A 25,024-nucleotide genomic window follows, 5' to 3' on the forward strand; every position below is an offset into this window, starting at 1 on the left:
AGTCGACCTGTCCGATTTATTATTGTTATTTGTAGCAAATTGTGCAACAAAATTAGAACTTCAATGTAAACAAAAACTTTCGTGGTCAGCTAAATAAAATTTTTTTTTGCATGAGCTTGTTTCCGGTGTCCCATGTTTGTATGTGTTTGAATAGGAGTAAATGGTCTGCAAAGTGTAGTGTGACCTACGATACGGTTCTAAAACAAAATTTGTAACAGTAAGAAAAATAAACGTTAGTAGTTTTTAACAGTTGAATCTTTGTGATTTGTTTGTTTTATTTTATAGCCATGTTGACCCCTTCAGTGTTTAAAAACAAAGAAATATTGCCAGTTGTCTGTTCGATTTATTATTACCGTTTCTGGCGAATTGCGCAACAAAATTAGAACTCCTATGTAAACTAAAATTTGAACTTATGTGCGCAGCAGAATGCAAAATTTCTTTGCAAGAACTTGCGTTTCTGGTGTACGCATTGTGCGTGAATGGTGCGCAAAGTGTAGTGTGACCTCGACTTTATCGGATACAATTCGAAAAATGTTTCTGTGACAATAGGAAAAAATAAACGTATTCGTAGTTTTAACAATTGTATAGTCAAGATTTTACATTTAAAAAAAAATAAAAATTGTGCTACAAAATTAGAACTCCCATGCAAACTAAAAAGAAACCCTCTGCAGACCATCAGTAAAAAGTAACCTAAAATCATTTTAGACATTAATATAAGTATGTTTAACTCTTTGCTGTTTAAAATCAGAAAAAAAAGAGGGGGAGGGAGAGTTGACAGACGTCCAGGTGAAGAGAGGAAAGGATGCTGTTTTTATCCTTCCTGCTCTTAATCTATCTCTTTTTCTCTCTCTCTCTCTCCCAGTATGTCTTTATTAAACAGGTCATATCCAGCACCTGCAACAATGAACCGCTTTGTGTGTGTGTGTGTGTGTGTGTGTGTGTGTTTACTTGGCTGGCAGCTGCAAGGTTTAGGAAGGTGTGTATGTGATTTTTGAGAATGGAGTTTGACGCTGTGTGTGTGTGTGTGTGTGTGTGTGTGTGTGTGTGTGTGTGTGTGTTCGTTCGTAAGTGTTGAGTGAGAGCTCAGCAGAACCCAAGCCTTGCGTGAGGAGCAGGCGTGTGAACTTTCAACCCTGGCAGCCAGTGCCGAAGTTTTTGTGCCGGAGAGTGCCGAGCAAGGGAGGAGTGCAGATAGAGGGGAGGAAAACAGGCGGGGGAGGAAGGGGGTCTGGGAGAGAAAGGTTTGGTTACACAAGGATATGGAGTTTGGTAATTAAGAACAGCAGGGAAGTGAGTGGCCGACAAACCTGCCAATAAAAAGAGAGAGCTTGCGTTGCAGCCGCATTTTCCATTTCAGCATGTGGTCAAGCGGATTTCGAACGAAAGCTAGTGGAGGCAACGTTTCTGGCTGGGGTTGCGCGCTCTCTCTCTCCCGCTTTCTCTCTCATACAATCTCTCTGTCTCTATCTCGTTCTCTTTCGTGCCATGAGGTAATTTACAGTAGAAAATGAGGGTCCGGTTGATTCAACTCCTGCCAAATAAGCTACGTTTGCCATGAAAAATGTGATGGCTAATCAGACATTCAAAAAAATTCTGGAGAGATATTAATAACACTTAAAAAAACACACAAAAAACAGGAAGCTGCAAGGGTCGACAATAAGGATTTTTTTTGCTAGTTGGGCCAGTTGTTTTTTACTTTTTCTTCCAACATTCCCTACCGTGATTTTTACTTGACCTACCAACATATACACTGGCCCCCACCAAAGAAATGATAATAACATAATTATCTTAGTTATTTTTAGCAACAAGTTTTAGGTGTGAATAAAAACCTATAATGTAACTTTATATAGGCTAAAGTTAGAAATTTATAAACACACTTTTGCTGGAAATTATTATTGATTTATTTATCATTTTCAACTCATTACTTCATATGGGTTCTGATGCTTTCGAAATTATCAGAGCATTGGTTTAATTTTTACTTGCCCTGCAAACATTTTTACTGGCCTCGCCACAAGTATTATAAATTATTAGTAATTTTTAGAAACATATTTTTATATGTGTAACAATTTTTTTCATTAAAGTTATGAAAACTATAATGTAAATGTTTACTAATAAAAATGTTTAGATAAATGTTTTTTTTACTTGCATTTCCAACATTTTCACTGGCCTCTCACAAATATGCTAAATTGCTTTTAGATGTGCTTCCTTTCTGCACAAAAACGATTCTATGTAAATTAGGCTCATTATAGATTGCACTTTTTTCACAAAACTCTGTGCTATTTGGCTGCCGTAATTAACAATACTATTACCGCCCGAGGAAAGCAGGAGGTAAACTGAATTTTATTCAAAAGTGATGTTTGTGTACATTTTCTGTCGATCATGGCGGCAGTAATTCATCATATATTTATCAAATAAGTGGAGAAGAGCGTCATAAAATGGCATACGTGTATATCCAGATGTGCGATGTTGTCAAGTGCATTTTTGGCATGTTAAAGAGATGATTCAGGCGTCTGGATCATGGTAGTGATGTTTACCGTCCCAGCAGAGCATGTCAGATCAGTGTTCTACTGCATCCTCCACTACTTATCGCTCAGAACCAAACTGCAAGATCAGAATTGCTTGAGCAATTTGCATTTAGCACAGATTTTGTGGCCGCATTTGTGATGTTGCCTGATCTGCATAGCTCCTTTAGTAAATCAGGTGCTAAACCAGTGCAGACAGCTTGTACAAATACACAGGCACAATTAATTCTAAGTGGAATATCGGTCCATCCTTATTGTTGAGCCCTGAGCTACAACACAAGCCCCTACTCAACTTTTCTATTGGAAGAATTAGGAAAGACAGAATGACATTTTTGTTTATTTGACTGAAAGCCAAGACTGATACACGACAGCTATCCAAAGCAATTGGCGGCTTCCCAATCCAATATCTGTGCATCTCTGTCTTTCTCTTTCTCTCCGTGTCAGTCTCTTGAAGACGCAGGCCGTATCTTGTCCTCTGTTTTGTTCTCTCGCCCATTTGTGTTGGTTTGATGTTGGCTTTGGCTCGGAGTGCTGAATGTAATGTGGCCATTCATTACTTGAGTATGACACGCATGTAAACTTACCTCCTGCTATGCCTGTTCATAAATTCATACACGCGCGCACACACCCAAGACACAGTTATGCCCACTTAATAGACACGCATCATTACAAATATTGAATTATATAAACCGATGGTTTCATTGTAGGCGGTTCACGCAGTTACGGTGACTTTACTTTGGACTTTTATTTTATCCACTTAGAGTTTTGAGATACATTTTCTAATACTATTGATCTTACTTGGTTATTTTTTATTTTATTTTCCAAACCGCCAACCCTAAGGCCAATATATACTCAACGCAAGTATGGGATGGCAGACGCTACTAGCTAAGCAAGCTCGATTTTGTGCATTGTTGTGTTCCAAAATGTGTCAACCGCAATTAATAACACAACCCAAGGACGTGTTGCATTCTCAACATTGCCGTAAAGGGCACTGTAGCAGACCATAGTGTGAACTGTCAGCTTCTACAGTGAGTTTTCTCTTTAGGCCAACTACTGTCATGGCAGAGCAACAGTTTGATAAGAATATTGCGGCACGAGTCAAGATATTTGTAGCAACTTACCTGAATAATAACACATCCAATTGAATGGCACAGACTTTTGAAAGAAATGATATCGCCCCTTTGAGTACTGAGGTTTGTTACCGACACAGTAACGCAAGAACGCACATTAATAATGTTCAACCAGACCACGTGTCGGCAATTAGGGCTGGGCGATATGGCTACAAAAATGGTAAATCTATATTTTTCAGCCTGTTGACGACAATATTCAATATATGTCTCGATAATTATGTATTTGCTCTGCTTTTTTAAACAGATGTACCATCATTTCATTGAAACAGCCATTGTAGCCAAGTTGATTCAATATTTTCAAGGCATTGAATAAAACTCTATTTAAAAATAATGAAGGCATGTTTCCACACAGTTTTTTCACTAAATGAACACAAGGGAGAATGAAATGTAATCATTTTCATTCATATGCACTTTTATATTTATATTTTATATACAATCAAACATAGTAGCTTAATAAAAAGCATTATTTACCTTCATATATTTTTTACTGAAACGTCCTGGCAGCCACCCACAACAACCCAAGCATCATGGCGACAAGTTTTGCATGAGAAAGCACCACTCACATTTTCTTTAGGAAACCTAAAAATCTAAATTATTTTAGAAATTATATACGTACATTTTCTCAAATATACGTTATACTATGATGTTTTTAATATCCCTAATTAAATGCAGGCAATAGAAGTGGATCTTTAAAGGTTTGTTGCAGTTTTCAGCAGAGCTTGCCATCTATCCATTTTTTTTTTTTTTTTTTGAGAACTGAATGTCTCATTGTCCGCCCTCTCTTTCGACCCCTGTGCGTTTCCACAACAGTTCTTGTCCAGCTGGCTGTCTCTTTATCACTGTGATAGCCGCAAACAAATCTCAGGATGTGGTTTTTCCCGCTCTGACTGTTGAGTCACCCTAAAACCTTTGGATGGAGAAATGTCACCACTTTCTGTTGTACACACAGACACATTTCCTCCTTGACTCTGTTTTGGTGGAGTTTTGACATCCCTTACATTTCCCTTAAACAAACACAAGCAAAAACACACGATTTTCAGTTTGTTGCACATCAAGCTTTCCAACTTTGTCATGGCCAAAATCTGTTGACCTTCATTACAGGCAAACTCTGTCAACCTTGTTAACTGAATTACCCTTCCATATCCCGCCTGAGCCCAGGACGAACAAGTCATGACCTCAGTGAAAGCATGTCAGATCATCTCTGGTGCATCAAGCAAGCAGAACGTCACTCTATGTGCATTATGTTCTCGTGAACTTCTGCTTTTTTCAGTTGTTTAATACGAAAACACCACATATCTGTTTTCACTTCCCCAGAGAGGTATAGACTCATAGTCTCACATGGTCTAACGGCATAAAGTCTGGCCTACATTGCAGCTTTTTCTGGTCATGAACCCAACTACTTAAGCCGGGTGCACACTCTGAATTTTTTTGGTGATTGTAGTTTATCAGACTGTATGATATGAGCCCAGTGAGATATTTGGTAAAAGCCATACACACTGTGACATTATGGCTTACTGTAAGATACACATTATAAATCTTTGGTTCCAGGAGTCCTGATTGACAGCATTGACTGGGTGTTTCATTTCATCTGGCCATTGTAAGGATTTGTGTGATGCAAAATTTCTGACATTCACGGAACTTCTTCGAAAGCTAAGATTAATTTAAGAAAAGCAATTAATCAGCCGTCATGAACATATTGCATTAAGCAATCAAAGACTGCCGATTTTGTCAGATGATAAAAGAAATTTGTAACGATCCCCAAAATTTCTCGTACACAGCAAAATCATGGCCAAAATGTAAGAGACTGTTTTTGCATGTCTAGGGTTGGGAACCGAGAACCGGGAACCAAGAACCTTGTTCAGAACCTGTTCCATTCTTTACAAAATACCGGAATCGGAATCCAGGGCATGCTGAGTGACTCCAGTCAAGCTTCCTAAGCAACCAATTGGCCTGGTTGCTAGGGTGGGTAGAGTCACGTTGGGTTAACCTCCTCGTGGTCGCTATAATGTGTTTCTCGCTCTTGTGGGGCGCGTGGTGAGTTGTGTGTGGATGCCGCGGAGAATAGCGTGAAGCCTCCACATGCGCTAGGTCTCCGCAGTAACTCGTTCAACAAGCCACATGATAAGATGCATGGATTGACTGTTTCAGACACGGAGGCAACTTAGATTAGTTCTCCGCCACCCGGACTGAGGCGAGTCACTATGCCACCATGAAGACTTAGAGCGCATTGGGAATCGGACATGCCAAATTGGGAAGAAAAGGGGAGTGACATAACGTGGGGAACCAGCTGAACAGTAAACATGAAGTTTAATGGGAAACTTAAAACCAACATAAACAAACGTGCAGCACGGCCGCGTGCGTCTCTCTCTCTCTCTCGCACTGGCCTCTCCAGCTGCCCCTTATCTCGCTCTCCCGCTGATTCAGCACCGGCCATGCTCCATCACGGCCTGGCCACACCTTCCTAAAAATCGAAACAAGAAGTTCTCTGCAGCCCTTTTCATGTGGCGATCAAAGCAACCTTTGGCACTGCCGTTGAGCAGTGCATTGGCGTCCCAATGCGAGTCATGTGGAAGTCCCTTAACATGGCACACTTTGGCAAATCCAACGATTAGTTCCTCCTCAAAAACACTCATTGTATCAACCCGGTACCTTTGTAAACATGACTTTCCAACTCCCGTAAGTTGCGTAAAGCCAGTTAATCAAATTGGAATGTGCCGATTTCAGGCAGCTGCAATTTCCATCAAGCTGAGACTAACAGCACATTGTCCAGTCACACCATGCTAATAATGTTAATTGTATAGCGCAATGTCAATGTACATCCTTGAGAAATAGTTGTGTATGTGCCGTATCACTGAGGCCTGCGAATATTTGCCCACTGGGTCAGTTTCCACTCGACCTGCCCTTCGTTACAACACGGTTACAGCAAGCAGAGCAAATTAAACAGATATCTCCCAAGCAAACAGGCAATAAAATGTAAACTGTGTGACAGCCCCTGACAGCACCGCTGGACTTTGCTTTGTCTGGGGGGGTTGGGGGTCAAGTCTGTTTGCGCGGGAGTGAACAGAGTTCACGGCGGATGAAGCGGGAGGAAGAGTGAGAGAGTGATAGAGAGCAAAGGAAGTGTTTTGGATGTTTAATCAAAGGCTGTTTTGGAGATATTTTAATGAGCAGTAATCATGCTATGACCCAGGAATGATCTGAACAGAGACGTAATTTACACAAATTCCTCAAATTCGGGCCACCCTCCATCTCCATTTCTTTCTATCATTCTCTCACTTTCTCTCTCTCTTTCTGACAAAGAGGGCCAATTCAAGTTTAATGCCTTTCCCTGACAGGAAACAGGCTTTGTAAACAGTGAAGCAGTTGTACAACAAGTCTCATGATCCCCCCTCCACCCCTCCAATTTGCTCTTTCTTTTTTGCATGGCTCTTCCTGCTCTGCTCTCTGCCTCTTTTCCCACTCTCACACTCACATTTCTCTCTCTGTTTATCCCTCTATGCAAAGACTGACAAAATATTTCACAACAAAAGTGACATTAAGAGGAGGCATGTTTGAAGAATATTTAAAAAACAGTAAAACCAAGATGATTAAATAAACAACTTAATATGGTGCTATACTAAATTATATAATGCTATACTGCCCTATTTTCAATTTTCCTTACTAACCACTGGTTGCTGCTGTGATGATTCTAATTACACAAGGAGCAGTGAAAAAACTACCAAATCTGAGCGTTCCAGACGGAGAACAACAACTATTTAGGTTGGAGTAAAAATGAGTTCAGGCTCAACTTGTGCAGTTGTTGGCTGTCATAACTCGAAGTAGTTAATGATGTCAACATAACTCACCTCGATGGCTTTACGTCATCCACCCACTCCATAAACATTTGATGGGTGAGGACTCGCTGTCAAAAAATGGTCATCTTGGCTCTCTAAAGTATCGGCACTATGGAGCCACATGCTTTTTTGTGACAAATTTGTACAAATTTAATACGCTAAACATCACATTATCCGGAGACCAGAAATGAAAACAGGCTTCCGTTAGAAATCGTGAAAAGTAATTCAGGAAAAGTATGGATACTATAACTTACTATACCATGTAGGGATGTCATTTTGAGACATTTTTATAATCGATCGTCGTGGAAATTAACGATCAATTAATCGATTAATCGTTAACGTTAATATTGCAAAACTCATATGGAGGACTCCAAATAATATGTGCATGTAGCCTGTTGTTTTAATGTAATTTACATTAATACACTTAAGGAATGCAAGTATTGGCATTTTCCTCTTTAAAATATTCTTAGTTCAGTGTATTTTAATTCATTTATGCTGTATTTAGTACGAATTTGTGAATTAATTACTGTTGAATGAATTAGACAACTGTTAAAAATAACTTGTATACAAGTTATCATGTATGCATAATTGAGTTCATTAAAACTTCACGTTGTGGATCGTCGGATATTTCGGATCATTGGACTTTTTTATTTGAAATTATGTCAAATCTTAGATGTGACCACGTCTTTGTGCTTTCCCGGCAATTGCTGATGTAACTGTAGGTTGGGATGAAATAAGGAGATCAACAGTGCTTGTTGTCATGTACTTTAACACACTATCATGGTGTGTACAGAAAACATTAATGTTCGTTTAAAGAGAAACTCTCCAACACTGTTTACATTGAGCCTGCTTCATCTCGCATCTGTGCGTCGTCTTCTATGAACCGGATAATAACGTGCATTCCGTAAGCGCCCTCTAGTGGCAGGTGACTGTATAGACAGCCTTTTTAATGTCTGCTGGCTTGATTTCAGAATACATTTATCCTGAAATTAATTCATCAACGATCATTAAGCTTAATCGATCAAATTATTAATGACAATTAATCGATTTTCGATCAATCATTAACATCCCTAATACCATGCACTAGTATGCTGCGATAGACTATACTGTACAGTAGATCATATACCATGATCTACTGTAATTCACCATACTATGCTGTACTAAACTACTTTACCATACCACGCTATACTATACTATTCCATGCTATACTACACAATACAATACTATACCACACTATGCTTTACTTCACTATGCTATACCATGCTAAATGATACCATACTTTACAATACAATACTAAACTATACCATGCTGTGCTATACTATACTATACCATGTCATGCCATACTATCCCATACCATGCTATAGTACACTATACTATACCATGCCATACTATTCCATACCATGCTATACTGTACCATACCTTGCCATACTACACAACACTACACTGTACTATACAGGACATAACACTATACCATGCTATACTATTCTATACGATGCTATTCTGCAATATACTATACCATGCCATGCTACACAATGATATTATATACTTTACTTATATATATACTATGCTATGCTCTACTATACTTCACTATACCATACTATGCTCTACTATAATACACTTCAACCATCTACTGCTGCTTCTGCTACCACCACCACTATTCCAACTACTACTATTATACGCACTGCGACCACCACCGGCACTACTACAGCTAACACCACAAATGATATTACCACTGCCATCTGTACTTCTACTATTACAACCACTACTTCTACCACCACTACTATCTCTACTATTGTGTGTACAAATCTCTACGAATGTGTGTGAATATGTGTTTATGAGGAGGGAGCTCTGTAATTCTCCACTGGGGTGTAAATTTACAATTTTGGCAGAGCTTGCCAATCACAGAACTTTTAAGCGCTGTGCATCACTGTAGTGACATACCTGTATCTGGAGATTTTTGCTACGAAGGCCTCTTTTGATAATGCTTTTGAAAAGGGCAGGCATTTGAATAGTTGAAATGCCAAGTCTGTGCTGCGGTGAGCTGACATCAGGGTCATGCAAACACGTACACGCACGGGTCATGACCTTTCATAATTCCTTCAGGCAGGCACATACCTTGCTGTGTTCGTATCTCATTGGAGGCCTCCCTGGTCAAACAAATAACACAGTGACAGACATTTACACTGTCTTGTTTCCAATAAAAATGTCTAAACATCCTGAAAATAAGATATATATATTAGAAACAATTTGCCGATAGGGTAAGAAAAATAAACTTGTTTTCCCTTTGAATTGGCAAGTAGTTTTTCCTTGCTTTTTATCTCATGCAGTTTTGTTTCTCAAGTAAATGAGTGTTGTTTTTAATAATTAATGGATGTTTTTATGAAAACAAGAAAAAAATACACTTTTATGCATAAATGTTCACGAGCTAGATGTTACGCAGGATTTACCAACTTAAACTTTTAATTAGGCCTGGTTATAAAACACATCTACAGCAGTGGTCCTTTGGCATTTTGTCAAGTGACAGAATCTACGTAGATTGCAGATGGTGTGTGTGTGTGGGAGAAAGAGAGTGATCTTGGAAGACACCGATACCACAATCCTACATCTTCTCCTCATTCCATCAAGTCCCAACCTGTCCCCCACCACGGAGAGAGAGAGAGAGAGAGAGAGTATATTGAAAGTCAGAGTCAAGGTTTTCCTTGACAACGTAAAAAAAAAAAAAACAATGGCTCGATTCAGCACTGGAGTTTCAAAGCCTTTACAATCCCAGTGGGTGGGTATTTGTGTGCGCGTTTATGTACAAAGGCATGTAGGGAAGGACTACTCGGTTTCTTCATATTTTGATGGAATATAAGAAACATGCCAGTCACACAACATTGACGAATGCTGCTGCCGTGTATATGTTTAATAAAACCAATCAAAAGTGTTTGCACTGCTGAGTCGTGTTCAACTGTAGCGTTGCGCATTCAAACGCAATAAAAAAAACTTGGCAGCATTTCCCGAAAACTCCCCCAAAATCTACATGAAGCACATAGTGTTAAAACACAGATCAAGAGATCTTGATACCTGACTAGAACATTTTAACATTAACTATGTGTTGGTACATGCAGGGAAATACTGTTTGTTCTCTATAAAAAAAAGATTATGTACTTTTTACACCGGCGAGCAGAACTTGTCTTCACACATTTAACGCAACTGCTGCTTTGGTTTGCACCGCTTTCATTACCTTTGCATACTTGGGGCCTTTTTCATGAAATATGAGCAGAATTTGTGTGTACATTTCTAGTAAAGCTATTCTTGCATAAATTGAGCCACTGAATTTAATGGGATCATTTACGTAAGAATTGATTCATGAATGATTTACCACAATTTTTTACATTTCGTGTCTTTTGAATAAGGCTAATTATGTTGACTTGATACTTGCGCCGTTTTTTTGCAGTTTTGCGTTGCAGTTGAATTCTCTCTGGGTTTACAGATTCATGAATTTCATTAAATGGGAGAAAATAATTGAAAAAAAGAGAGGGAAAAATATTATTATTGTCATAGACCAACATTTACAGCATCAAGGGAGGAAGAAAAATGGTTTGCTAAGAAAATGTCTGGGAGGGGGCCTGGGTAGCTCAGCAAGTAAAGACACTGATTACCACACCTGGAGTCGCAAGTTCAAATCCAGGGCGTGCTGAGTAACTCCAGGCAGGCTTCCTAAGCAACCAATTGGCCCGGTTGCTAGGGTGGGTAGAGTCACATGGGGTAACCTCCTCGTGGTCGCTATAATGAGGTCCGCTCTCAGTGGGGCGCGTGGTGAATTGTGTGTGGATGCCGTGGAGAATAGCGTGAGCCTCCACACGCGCTAGGTCTCCGCAGTAACGCGCTCAACAAGCCACGTGATAAGATGTGCGGATTGATGGTCTCAGACACGGAGGCAACTGAGATTCATCCTCCGCCACCCGGGTTGAGGCGAGACACTACGCCACCACGAGGACTTAGAGCGCATTGGGAATTGGGCATGCCAAATTGGGGAGAAAAGGGGAGAAAAAAAAAGAAGAAATAAAATGTCTGGGAAGTGTTACAGTTTGTTAGCTAATATGGTTCAGGTGCTGTCAAGGAAGCAGTCATGCTCAGCACATGAGATTATTAAACCACAGGCCAAACGAGAGCCCAGTGGGTTTCCCTCTCCCTCTTAATTTATCGCTCTCTCTCTCTCTCACTCTTTCGAACCTTAAGGGACAAACAGCATGCCTCCCATCACCTTTACGGTAGACACTATCCAGACATCAAAAAAAGAATCGTACATCACACTTTGTCTACGAGAGATAATTTTTTATGTTTCATGGTCTTCTAGATTTGGTAATGTGTGATGTGCAAGTCCAAACATTTAAAATTTTGTGTTGTAAATATCGTAGGGTATGCAGACATATCCAGAAAAACTGAACCATATCTCTGCCTTGCTTTTATAAATACGTACGCATGTGCACATTTCTGTGCTAGTGGCTAATAAATGCCGAATATGCGTTTTAAAGGGATAGATCACCCAAAAATGTAATTATTTACTCACCCTCATGAGATCCCAGGTATGACTTTTTTTCTTCACCAGAACACATTTGAAGAAAAACTGAAAAATATCTTAACTCAATTGGTCCTTAAAATGCAAGTGAATGGAGATTTCTCTTTTGAAGCTCCAAAAATCACAGACAGTCAGCATAAACGTCATTGATACAACACCAGCTGTTAAATTAATGTATTCTAAAGCGACACGATTGCTTTTGGTGCAAAAAAAGCTCAATATTTAAGTCCTTTTTTTTAACTCTAAATCATGCCTCCTAAGTGAGAAGAAGAACGCTGTACAGAAGCTTTGTTGGTTTTGGTTTAGATCTGTATTTAACTGTTTCTTTACTCACAATGATGCGTTTGTGTTCTTATCCTGGATGTCACAACCGAGTGGAGAACATGAGATTACGTCTGAATCATGGTAATGCAAATATGTCACACGAGAGACCATGTGAACTCCACCCTCTCGTGAAGCTTACCGGAAGCATTGTATTATATTTAAAAAGTACTTTAAATGTTGATCTTTTTTTGCACTAAAAGTGATTGTATCGCTTTAGAAGACATTAATTTAACCGCTAGATTCATTTCTATGATGTTTAAGCTGACTGTCTGTGTTTTTTGGAGCTTCAAAAGAGAAATCACCATCCACTTGCATTTTAAGGACCTACTGAGCTAAGATATTTTTCTGTTTTTCTTCTAATGTGTTCTGTTGAAGAAAGCACACACACCTGGGATATCATGAGGGTGAGTAAATCATGAGAGAATGTTTATTTTTGTGTGAACTATCCCTTTAAAAGGCAGTTTCTGATGCCAAGGTTGAGTTGACGCACTGACCAAACTGCATTTGTTATTTCCAAACATTTGTTCCTCAGAAGTACTTAAAGGAATCGTTAATTGAACCGTTAAGGAACCATAATCGTTTAGAGGAATCTGAACCAGAATTGTTAAATTCCTTACCATTAACATTCCGTGGGTACTATGTAAAATGAAAGGACAGGACAGAAAAGATATGGTGATAGATGAGCTCATTGTGTGCGAGGCCCTGCGGCCCAGATCAGGTCTTTCAGTCGGTTAAATTACCCATTTTAGACCAGTTCACCCTGTTCCTGATCACCATCCATACCAGACCTCCCACTTTCTTCAGTTACACAAAGCAGAAGTGAAGGACGTGTTTAAAGATTGTGGTCAAGAAATCCTCAATATGGCAACAAACAGATCTTGAAGAAGAAGAGGGAGAGACGACAAGAAAAGACTAAGAGAGTGCGCTGTGGTTGTGTTTAGAAACCATGTGTGTTGAATTACAGTAATGGCAGACGAACAGACAATAATTGATTGGAGGTTCAAATCGACTGTCTGATTTTGCAAGGGTGACCACTCGGCCCTGAACCTCTTTTCTGTCATTTTTCCCTGGAAGTGGAACGGGTCGAGGAGGACTGCGTGATCCATGGAGGAGAGGTGGCTCGTGATTGCATAGATGTTCCACATCCTCTGTCTTTAATAACAGGCCAGATATGCTTATGAAAGACTGTAGTTTTAAATAAGCGGGCGGAACGGCACCACACGGCCAATAGGCTGCCAGTGTTTGACTGACCTGCATGCCAGCAACGTCCAGACCGCCAGAGAGGGTTCAATGGGGGTGAAACCAAACGCACAAACTCTGTAGATTAAGAGACTCCTGACCAGCTGCCTTGCTTTGTGTTCACTCGTTGTGTTTTGCTTAAGAACTCTAGTGACAGCAGTGGTAGGGGCCAAGTGGTAATTTATATGTTCAGTCTGCTTTCCTCATCAAAATGTCTTCCTCTCGATCTCTCTTACGCTATCCGCACCATAGTTATTTATTTGGTGTGGTTACCAAGTTTGTATTACACCCCCATTTTGTTTTCCATTAAGATCTGTGGCGAGAGTCTATTGAACTTTTATCTGTTGCTGTCTCTCTCTCTCACATCATCTCGGTCTCTTTTTTCTTTCTTCTGCAATTTAAACTGCCAGTCCGATCAGCTGTCCACGTTTAAAGTGGTTTGCGTTTGCCTCTGCTTTTCCGCTTACTAAGTAATCTCTCAACATCTGTGTCCTGTGTGGAGATATTTTTGGTCTCTAGAAGCAAAATGCTCTTTGCCCCCCATCCCCCCCTTCTTTTTCTTCCCTTCAGTTTTTTTTTTTTCTTCTGAAGGGGTTGTGATAGGGAGCGCTTGATAAGGTCTAGAAATAGCACGGCATCTGCGCCAGTTAGGGAGGAAATTGCTTAGCGAGCCGCACCCACTGGCTTATGTTAGCTCAACGCTAGACGAACATTCACACACACACACACAAACTCTTAAGTCTAATGCTTGTTTCTTGAGGGAAAACAATGGTAGAGTGTTTTATCAGTTTTTTTTTTATTGCCTATTTAGCAGTAAAAAGTATGTTTTTCCACTTAACTCCCTACTGACAAAAAACAAACTTTTATTTGCTGGTTTGAGCTAGTTTACTAAGTACTAGTAGGGCTGAAATGGAATGTATGAAAAAACATGTCAAAACTGCACAAATTCAATGCAGAATTTGGAGCTATCATTGGAAATTATTAGAAATTGTTTATCGTTTGGTATTCTTATTGATGTCAAATGAGCTTTGTTTCGAATTGTAAAGTAGTGAAGTAAAGCTAGACCCCTCTCGACAACACTTTTGTCCCTCAAACATTAGACAGACAGTGTGACAATGCTGGTATATTGCTGTGTGTGCGTGTGCGCACGTTCAAATGCCCAGTGAAGTTGGTCAGAAAATGTGTGGCTGCAAAAGTGTAGAAATGCCTCTCTTTTTGCAAGAGTAGGAATGAAAAGACTCTTTCACAAGTCTCATTTTTTGCCAGTTGAGTGAGAGCTGAGCTTCAAGAAGTGACCTGAAAGTTTATCTAAAATTTTACCTCAGTGGCTTTAGTGTTTACCTCAGATTTTACTTCAGTTTATCTAAAGTTTTACCTCTGAGATTACCTCAGATTATGCCTCATATTTTACTTCAGTTTACCTCAAATTTTACATTAATGTCAGAGTTTACTTCAGAATTAACCCTACATTTTTCTTCAGTTTACCTTAGGTTTTACTTCAGAATTTACCTCAGGTTTTATTTAAAAGGTTACGTCAGAATTTACAGCAGATTTTCCCTTACAGTTGACCTCATTATCTTCAGAGTTTACGTAAAATTTTACCTCAGAAGGTTTTATTTCAGAGTTTAGCCTACTTCGTATTTTACCTCAGCATTTACATTAGAATCTTCACAGTTTACCTCAAATTTTACCTAAGTGTCATAGTTTACATTAGATTTTACCTCAGATTTTTACCCTTTGGTTTTACTTCAAAATGTACCTCAGTTTTACTTAAGGATTTACCTTAGAGTTTACCCCACATTTTTCTTCAGAGTTTGCTTAAGATTTTTACCACAGAGGTAAACTCTAAAGTATCTTCTGAATTTTACTTCAATGTTTACTTAGCACATGTGTTTTGCCCTTGAATGTGATGATGTAGTAGTTCTGTCCAACGAACAGGCTGTCTGGATCCTAAATCTGACCTGTGTGACATAAACAGCAATTAATCCCAGATACAGACCCTCAGATGTTCTGCAAATATGTCTGAGCAAAATGAACACTTTGTTTCATTGGCTAACACGTAGTAAATTTGACAAATAATGGGATTTGTTTTCAAACGCATTCTTGATTGGTACATATTGAGAACAAGTAAATGAGTTAAAGACATCTGGAAAGAACAAAACATTGATTTCTGATGATAATGTCTGTGAATACCTACACAGGCTCCAAATCAACCATAATCCCTGGATATTCCCTCGTTCTCTTCACACACTTAACATTATTTGAAAAACATTGCTTTAAAGAAGAACAGCGCTAGTAAAATTGACCACGTTTCTTTAATCATTTTGGTCTTGGTTTGTTCTTGAGTTTTGAAGAATTAACAGTGGACCACTGCTTGGCCGTGTGATGTTTTCATAGCAGTAACCTTTTGAGTAACCCACATTTATCTCCATCTTTCCTTTAGCCTCAATAAAAAAGACAGGAGGAGGCGGATGGCTTGGCGAGCGGTCGGGGACATTTGGAGGAAATGGACAGACAGCCACCAGTCTGGATGGAGTCAGTTTCTCAGAGGGGGATCTGTTGTTGCAGGTATCACACATCACACTGTATCACACTGTCCTACTGGGGGAAAAAATTTTTTAAACCAGCCTAAGATGTTTTGCTGGTATTAGTTGGTTTAAACTGGTCCAAACCAACATGGTTTAAAGGAATATTCTGGGTTTAATCCAAGTTATTACCACAAAAAAATTATTATTGAAAAAAAAAGCACAAAACAAAACAAGTTACAGTGAGGCACTTACAGTACAATTGAGTGTATGGGGCCAATCTGTAAATGTAAAAATACACACCGTTTCAAAAGTGTTCCTAAACATTGAGTGATTCCATAACTTTTCCTCTACTTGATCTGGAAAAAAATATGCCATTAATTAAAACAATGTCATTTAATTTTTCTTGAGGGATGTTTCATGAAGCCAGAATGTTCAGCTATGAAACAAAAAAAATTTTGTGTCATATCTGTGATTTTGTTTATTTGCTACGAAGTAAAAAAGCTGGGTGAACATCCTCTAAGTGTGGTGATTCCATAATTTTTGCCAGGGGTTGTACAAATATACATTACACAACAATAAACAATGGGAGATCAGCACAAAGCATGTTTCAAGTGTTTCACGCAACACAAGACCACAGTTGAGAGGGGCCGATAGAGAACACATACATCGTGTTCCGGAGGCGGAGGTAACACTAACATCCTCTGTACTATAGTACTTCACAGCTAAACACTATAGCACTGCAACGATGGCAGACAAAATGGGAGAGAGTTTACAGCAAAGACGTAGTTATTGCACAAAAGAGCGCAAGACTTTGGTCCATTTTTCTATTCTTCTAATGAATTACATATAGCCCATTTACACAACCAAATTCTTATGAATGGAGTGCCTTCATTTATACAGACGTTCCTTAACAAGGAAATAGAATATATGATGGGATGTAGATGGTGCAATAACTGGAGAAAGACCTCTGAATTAAATTGCACTTGACCCAGCCCATTAGCGCTTTGCACGCTCAATTTCGCCAACCCACTTGCGCCTAGACCTGTTGCATGCCTGCATGAAAAGATGAAAACTTTGTGGTCATAACGAATGACTACGTGAACAACGGATCATAGAGTGCTGCGCTTAAGGCATAGCGCTCTTAAAATAGGGCCCTACACGTAATAACTAGGAGTGTAACGATTCATCAATCTGGATCGATGCTTCGATCCAATAACCAATGATCCAATGTTCTCGATACACTGTGTAAATATCGATATAGACATGTACCTTTATTTTAATAATCTCATGTCAGCCACGTCCATACGCATTTCCGTCAGGTGATGAAGCAACCGTATTACATTAATTTCACTTTATGAGCACTATATACACTTTTCATGTGGGACACGGATGTGCGTGGGGTCTTTGAAGCCAAATTGTACTCTGTTATCCGTGCGGCTTGCGCACGCGTCAATCGGGCTTCCTGCAAAAAGCGAGCTCCAGTGACAAACGCAGAGCGCTCACATGCGCAATTAATTCGGGCTTCCATCGATATCGTTGTGCATGCAACCCATTTGAATTTTACATGAGAATTTGCTATTTTAAAGTACCATGGGAGCAGTTCAACCATCATGTGAAACGTCTTGACGACGCCGACATTCTGAACAGCACTAATGAGGGAAAGAGAAATCAACTGCTCAGCTCCAGCATCAGTTATAAGACTTTACACATCTACACATCAACACCCTTACTAACATTTATCCCAGTTAACTGTAACAGAATTTTTGGAAGTTGTAGCCAAAAAAACTAATATCATGGATAGTTGGAAACAAGTCATGGGTATGTAAGTACTTTGAATTGGATTAAACTGAAAAATAAGCTGTAATCAAATGAGTGATGATCACTTGTGTGTGACGTTATTTTTTATATTATCTGTATAATTTTTTCAAAATCTGATGTACATTATTTTGTTGTGGATGTCCCAATGTGGATACTAAATTTGCACTTTCCAGAGAGCTCAATAAAATATTCAAATTATATTTTGGTTGCATTTGAAGGCCAAAAAAATGTAATTGATTGTGTAAAATAGGCACATAATATCGGAAAATCAATCGCAGGACCCTGAATCGAATCAAATCGAAATCGTATCGCGGCAGACTTTGAAGTATCAGCAAATATCGGATCACAGGACAAAAGAATCAATATAAGATTGCATCGTGATGAAACGTCCGATTTACACCCCTAATATTAACATGATTTCAGTGTGATGAATCACTTACAACCATATCTGTGTAAAGTTATTTCCAAAATTAGAACTTTGTTGCCATGATATTGGGAAACCCTGTGATCCTGGTAAACTAAACTATTATATCTCACTAAAATCATGTTAACAAGTATAATGTTTACGTCTTTTACATCGAAACGGTGTGTATTTTAATGTTTCTGATTGGTTTAATATAATTCCTTTTTTAATAAACAAGGGACGAGTCTGAATTATTTTCTGTGGTAACCACCATAATGCTCCATTACACTTGTATTGAACCCGGAATGTTACTTTTCTTTCAGCCGAGATCCCACCCACAATTCCGTCCAATTTACATTTCATTCCCTGCCATCATCCATAGAAATGAGCTCAGGAGACGTCACTTTGACCTTCCATTTGTTTATACACACACCACACCTGTCTCGACATTAATGCGTTCTATAAACACCTTGCACCTCATTTCCTGCTCATAATGTCCCAGTTCTTTGTGGAAGTGTGTGTGTGAATGATAAGAATCATCTTCTGGTAGGTCTTCCCAACATTCTCTTCTTCGTCACGTCAGTCTTAGGTCAGACCGATTTTCTGTTCACAGGGGTCTTTAAAGTGATAGTTCACCCAAAAATGAAAATTCATATTGATTCAAAGCCATATGACTTTGTTTCTTGGAACCAAAAAGTAAATATATAATATATATTAGGCATTTTTTGGGAAGAACTAACTCTTGAAATATGGTTAGATTTGAAGAAGCAAAAGATAGCACCAAAAATGTGTCTACTGCCTAAATTGGTCCCTATTTTTGTATGTCCTAGTTTGTTCCATCTCTTTTTCATTTACCTAAACAGTTGCTCGGGACTGCACAAAAAAGTCAGTAATTTCCCAATGTGCGTGTGTGCTCAGCAGGTAAAACGTGTAAAACCTGGTTCCTTGGAGGAATGGTAAAATAAATAAATTACGCATTTCTGTGAATTCAAATATAAAACTTCAGCTTCTATAACATTAACTCAGGAAAGAAATTATGGTTGACATTTTGTTTATTTTAGCTGTTGTCACGCTTGGTAAACTGGAATGACGTTTGAGCAATCGAGATTCTCCGCTGTTGAGCAATGTTATCTTTTCATTGTAAACTAAATCACATGTTGCTTTCGACCTAAAAATATTGTGAATTTCCTTTTCAGCCACATGTCACATCTCTCTCTTCATCTCCGTCTCGCTCTCTCACTCTCTGTCCATTGTTTGAGGACTGTTGGTTCCTGTGCGTGACTAGTGCCGATATTCTCCCCCTGTCTGTAGTCATGTTCAACACCTTAACAAAAGCCTGGTTAATTACATAGGATGTTTACCAAAAAAAAAACATGTAAAAGAAGAAAAAAAGGGAAGAAAATGGCCCCTTCATACCCCACCCGTCTCCAATCTTCCGTACTCACAATCCCAGCCGCTGTGTTTTGCATAAAACAAACCCAAACTATCATTTTTATTGTTGTTTGTTGAAATGTTCCAACTGTACAACTTTATGTAAGTTTGTTTTACCACTTTGTATTTTGAGACACTAAGTGTCATAAGATTTGTAATCTTGTTTGTTGTGGGAATTCCCACTGGTAACGTACCCTGTTTGTTTTTCAGGCTCTCAATGGCTTTGTGTTGGTGGTCACCGCCGAAGGTTACGTGTTTTACGCCTCTCCAACTATACAGGACTACCTCGGCTTCCATCAGGTGAGTTACCTTGTAACCTAATTCGCAATACCTCTTTCATTTAACGATCACCAAGCCCAGATGGAATCTGCAGACTTCTTGACGTTTTGTGTGTGTGTGTGTGTGTGTGTGTGTGTGTGTGTAATTCTGCGGAATGGATTTAAAAAAAATGTCTTGAACTGATTCAAGACAGTACAACATTCTTAATGGCTGCTAAAAGCCTAATCAAATTAGCTAAAATATTTAAACATGCAAGGGATGGGGACATGTCGAAATTTGAGAATGATGGGTGTCGGAAATCTGCAGAATTCTTGCACAGATTTCATATGGGCTTGGCGATTCGTTAAATGCTCAACGGATTACGATTGTCAGGCCATTGTGATGCCACCTCAACACACTAGGACTGTCAACAGGGTTGAGAAACTAAATTTAAATTTTCACTGAAATATTACCAACATTTTAATTATATTTAATAAATATATATTATACATATTTTATTTTGATAATTAATATATTTATTTATAAATAAATATATTTAATAGTATTTGAATTATATTCAAATTAAAAAGACATTATTTTAATTAGGGTAAAAAAATACAAGACATCCAGATTTTTTTAATTTACGTTGCCTGCTAAGTCCACAAGAGGGCAGAACGAATACATACAAACCAAAGAGCAGCGTGTTCTTTTATTCCAAAGAATTTACCTGGCTGATAACAAAAGTGCAATCCATTATAAACAGACTGAGAGCAACGGAATGGAACAGAGTGTGGGGAACTCGAGATGCGCTTTTCCAAGCTGAAATCCTTTCAATGCGACACAGTATTTTAAAATGCATTGCTTATGTTGCGAGAAGCTGATAAGGAAGCAAGATGCATTGGCCAAAGACCTCAACCTAAGGGGCTGTTCACACCAGATGCATTTTTGCATCCATCCAGTTTAAAAAAATTCTGTGTAAACCTGCACTAGATGGATGTCTTTGACCGTTGTGCTATGTTTCGCTGTTTTTTGTTTTGTTTTTTGCGTTTTGTGCTGGAGCACTACATTTCTTAAATGCCACACCTGCGTTCTGTTCAAATGTAGCTATTCGTAGTGATGTGTCTAGCGTTGTTTAGCGCAAGAACACGATTGGTCTGAAATCTTCGTCATTGCTTGGCACACATCCAGAATTCGAATGCACAGTGTTAGCATTCGGATGTGCATTTTTATCTTAAATTCGGCAAACACTCGAATTTCGCATTTTTTAATTTGACAACCTCAGTCCACACTAATACGGTTTTTTTTTTAAACTCATTAATTTCACTACATTTACGCCTCTCATCCACGCTGAAATGCCGTTTTCCTCCACCGAAAGCGAAGACTTTCGGAAACGCTCTCCATGACCGCATAATTTGTCAAACGAAGTTGGTAAAACTGCATACGAGGACTGTTAAGTTCCCCCGCCCCTCGCATATTGGTATAAATAACAAATTATTCAGTATTTTGTTTTATTTGAAAATGCATTTAGCTAACAATAAATGTTTAGAACTTTCAGCTCTGTTTGAACACTTTTAACCTATTTAAATATATTTGACAGAGTTAAAAAAATGATCAGTGATGTTCGCAGATGACTGACCTTGCTGATCGCTAAGTTCGGTCACGAGATTATCGTAATCAAGACAGGCAGAGATTGCAGATGTTAGATTACGTGACAGCTTAAACAAAACAAAGTAAAAGGGGATGGGGCCAAGCTTCTGTTTGTACGTGTGCATTTGTTTTATGCAAGTTTTTATGCCTTCCGCAGAAAAATTAACAATAGCGTTAACAACCAACCTCAAACTTTCACTTTAAGCAATCCTGCCTTTCTTGTGGTCAACAATTGACTCATTCGCGATTCAAAATATTCACGTCATCCTTTTCTTGTTTGTTTCAGCCTGGAAGAATATTAATGATGCTGTGCAAAAGTTTAAAGCAAGGTGCAGTTTCCTCAGGTCATGAATTAAAAATTTTCGTATCATTAGGATAATCCAGTGTGCCCCAACATTGGTCACGGTTACTAACTGTTTATTATCCGAAGCATAAAAGTAGGTTATAAAAAAGTGCTGATGGTCTTTGTGTTAAAGACAGAGGTTGGATCGCTTATTCGAATAGGTGTTCGGTTACCGTTAAACAACACTGGCGTCAGTGATCAGTTTGTTTTTAATAGTTAACAAGCTCACTACGCTAGTAGGTGTTGTTGAGAATATAGTTTTCTTCCTTGTCCTGTTTGGAAAGCTCATTGAAATTCGTGTAAGCTAATATTTGCAAATGCTTATAAATGAAGTGTTTTTTCTTTCAGCCTGTCAGCCTGTGATGTGTGTATGTATTTGAGGAAGTTTTGTTTTGTTTATAAATGAGGTGAAGCTCTGAAAAAGAACATCAAAGGGAGTCAAATTGAATGTTTGGATTCTTTATTAAAGAACTTGAAAAACCTGTCCGTCAGTGTGTGTGTATAATCCGCAGACAGTTCTATGAGAGTGTATGTGTGTGTGGAGGGTCCTTTTGGGAGGGACTGTATTGTATGTTCTCTATAGATTGAATCAATGATGGCAGTTTAATTACAAATGTCCAACAGTTACGGCGTGTAGGCCAGGGTTCCTCAACAGGCGGCCTGCGGGCCACATCCGGCCCGTGAGAGACAAATATTTGGCTCATGCTAAAGGCCTGTTCACACCAAAGCCGTGACGATTATGTGAGGCAAACTTCAGACGAAAGGTCTATACACACACTGAGTGTGTAAAAAAAAAAAAAAAAACAATTTCACCCCTGTACAGTAGGCGGCGCTGTTGCTGTTCTATAAACATTTATACCATTCTAATTCCTGCACCTCAGCTAGAGATTAATATATTGAATGCTGTTAAAGCATTTATTTACCTAATTTGGCATAACTGTTTCATTATGGTCTTTCCATGGTGTTGATGCATTCTGAGGAGTATATAATCTGTGTTTTTATGCGAGTGAGATGAGTAAAGAGCACTGTTGTATAAATATACGTCCTATTTATATTTGCACATGTGTTTTGCTACAAGTATATTCCAAATGGACTCCCGAAGCCAACTCCTCTTTTTATAATGTCTGGATTAATGCCTGGATAATATAACACAAGGTACTGTGATACAAATATATGTATTGTACAGTAGCCTATAAAATATGATGCATAGCCTAATATTCAAAATAGTATACAAGAAAACACTGGTTCACGGTCTTTTCTTTATTGACATTATTGCAATACTTTGTTCCTGGTGTTGGCTATACATTACATAACGTGTCCTCAAATATGCATTCCCACTCTAAACATGCACACATTTTGCACATAGTACAATATGTACATAAGGAAGTGTATATATACACACACAAATGTAATGCATATGGTATGTGAATTAGAACTGAGCTTTTGTTGTAGAAGTGTGTCTGGGCATATAGGGTGTCTGTGTGTGCATTTGTTATTGCCTACCTGTTTTCCTCGCTAAATCTGTTTTCCCTGGAGTGTGATGTTAACTCTCTAGGCTATGACACAAGTCCAGGTCGCCAGGGTTACGCAGACGGAGACAGGCCTGCACCACCTGCACACACTCTGTGATCGGAACACCTGTTGTGACTTATGTAGCTTATAACTTATTTACACTCTTCTAATTAGCTTTCTTAGTCATGGAGTCCAGGTTTTCAGTGATCTATTTAACATTTTTACAGGTTGATTTTACATCCTGATTAATTTATTGACTTAATTTTATGCTTAAAGTTTCGTTCTTTAAATAGCTGGACCATACGTACATTAAACAGTTATGATACTTATGAAATTATGCAAAATTGTGAATATTGTAGTGATTTTAATTCACTTTTAATTTGGCTAAGTTTCCTATAAAACCTTGTCGGTAGGCTAGTTTCATGCACATTCTCTGATTCAAACCTCAGTTGCAAAAAAGTTAGATTTTCACATAAAAGTATTTTGATTTATTGGTGCATATGTATTCATAAACAAAGTATTATTTAATTGAGTGCTGTCAATCAATTAAAATAAAATCATAAAACAAGTTATGCAATTAATCATGTTAATGCATTCATTTCCAATTCAACTAAATAATAGGCCTGTGTGATTTTATTAATATTATTTAATAATAATTCATTATTATTATTATTATTATTATTAATGATTGATTATGAATAGATTTAGTGATTTTTGTGGATGACGCTCATAACGTCGTAGATTTATAGTATAGTGCTACAACAGATTCTTACTTCTCAAACTGCCTCAAAATACAGAAGATCAGAACTCAGACTTCAAATGATTCAGTAATAAAAATACTTTTCCCATACTTAATGAATGTAATCATGTGTTGAGATGCCACTGGCCTGCGTGAAGTTGTGATTCTGATCAGTTTTTTAAAATCACACAGAGCAGAATCAAACAGTTATGTCAAACTGAGTCAATGCGTTTTCGTTTTTTGTTGTTGTTGTTGTTGTTTTTACATTCTGAAATTTCATGTGATAGGAGAAAGGTATACTGAGTTGTTCCTGGCAGGCTACTCAGCCTTACAGGCTCAAATTAGGATGGGGGCAGGGTTAGGGCATCGGCTGCCTGCCAGGAACAAACCCAGGCACCTGTGTACAATGGGCGAAACTTCACTAATATTTTCTCCCCACTTTCTATGGCTAAAAGTGGCATATATCCATTTCAAGGGGGTACACGCTTGACTCGACTGCACATCCTAGCACAGAAACTGACTGTGTGGAGCAGTACATGCGTATTCATTATGCGCAATGCATGCCCCGGGTATAATAAACACGCTAGCGCCATCTTTGATTTTTAATGGGAATGACAGCGAGGCTGGGATAGACTTACCGTCTCTTCAATGGCACGAATGGTATAAAGCTCCTAGATCGCATCTGATTTTCCACAACTCATGTTGTCTGGAGTTCTTTGTATACTGAATGTTC

General features: G+C 38.6%; 1 protein-coding gene across 1 annotated transcript in view; it reads left to right on the forward strand.

Annotated features, from left to right (window-relative positions):
• LOC127438764 (aryl hydrocarbon receptor-like) overlaps positions 1-25,024 on the forward strand; it is a 91,322-nt gene that overhangs the window by 53,298 nt on the left and 13,000 nt on the right. The window contains exons 3-4 of the mRNA XM_051694601.1: positions 16,056-16,180; positions 20,003-20,092. Coding sequence (XP_051550561.1) covers positions 16,056-16,180; positions 20,003-20,092 — 215 coding nt within the window. The remainder of the gene's footprint in view (positions 1-16,055; positions 16,181-20,002; positions 20,093-25,024) is intronic.

This window comes from Myxocyprinus asiaticus, chromosome 50 (assembly GCF_019703515.2).
Source record: "Myxocyprinus asiaticus isolate MX2 ecotype Aquarium Trade chromosome 50, UBuf_Myxa_2, whole genome shotgun sequence".
Classification (NCBI taxonomy): Eukaryota; Metazoa; Chordata; class Actinopteri; order Cypriniformes; family Catostomidae; genus Myxocyprinus; species Myxocyprinus asiaticus.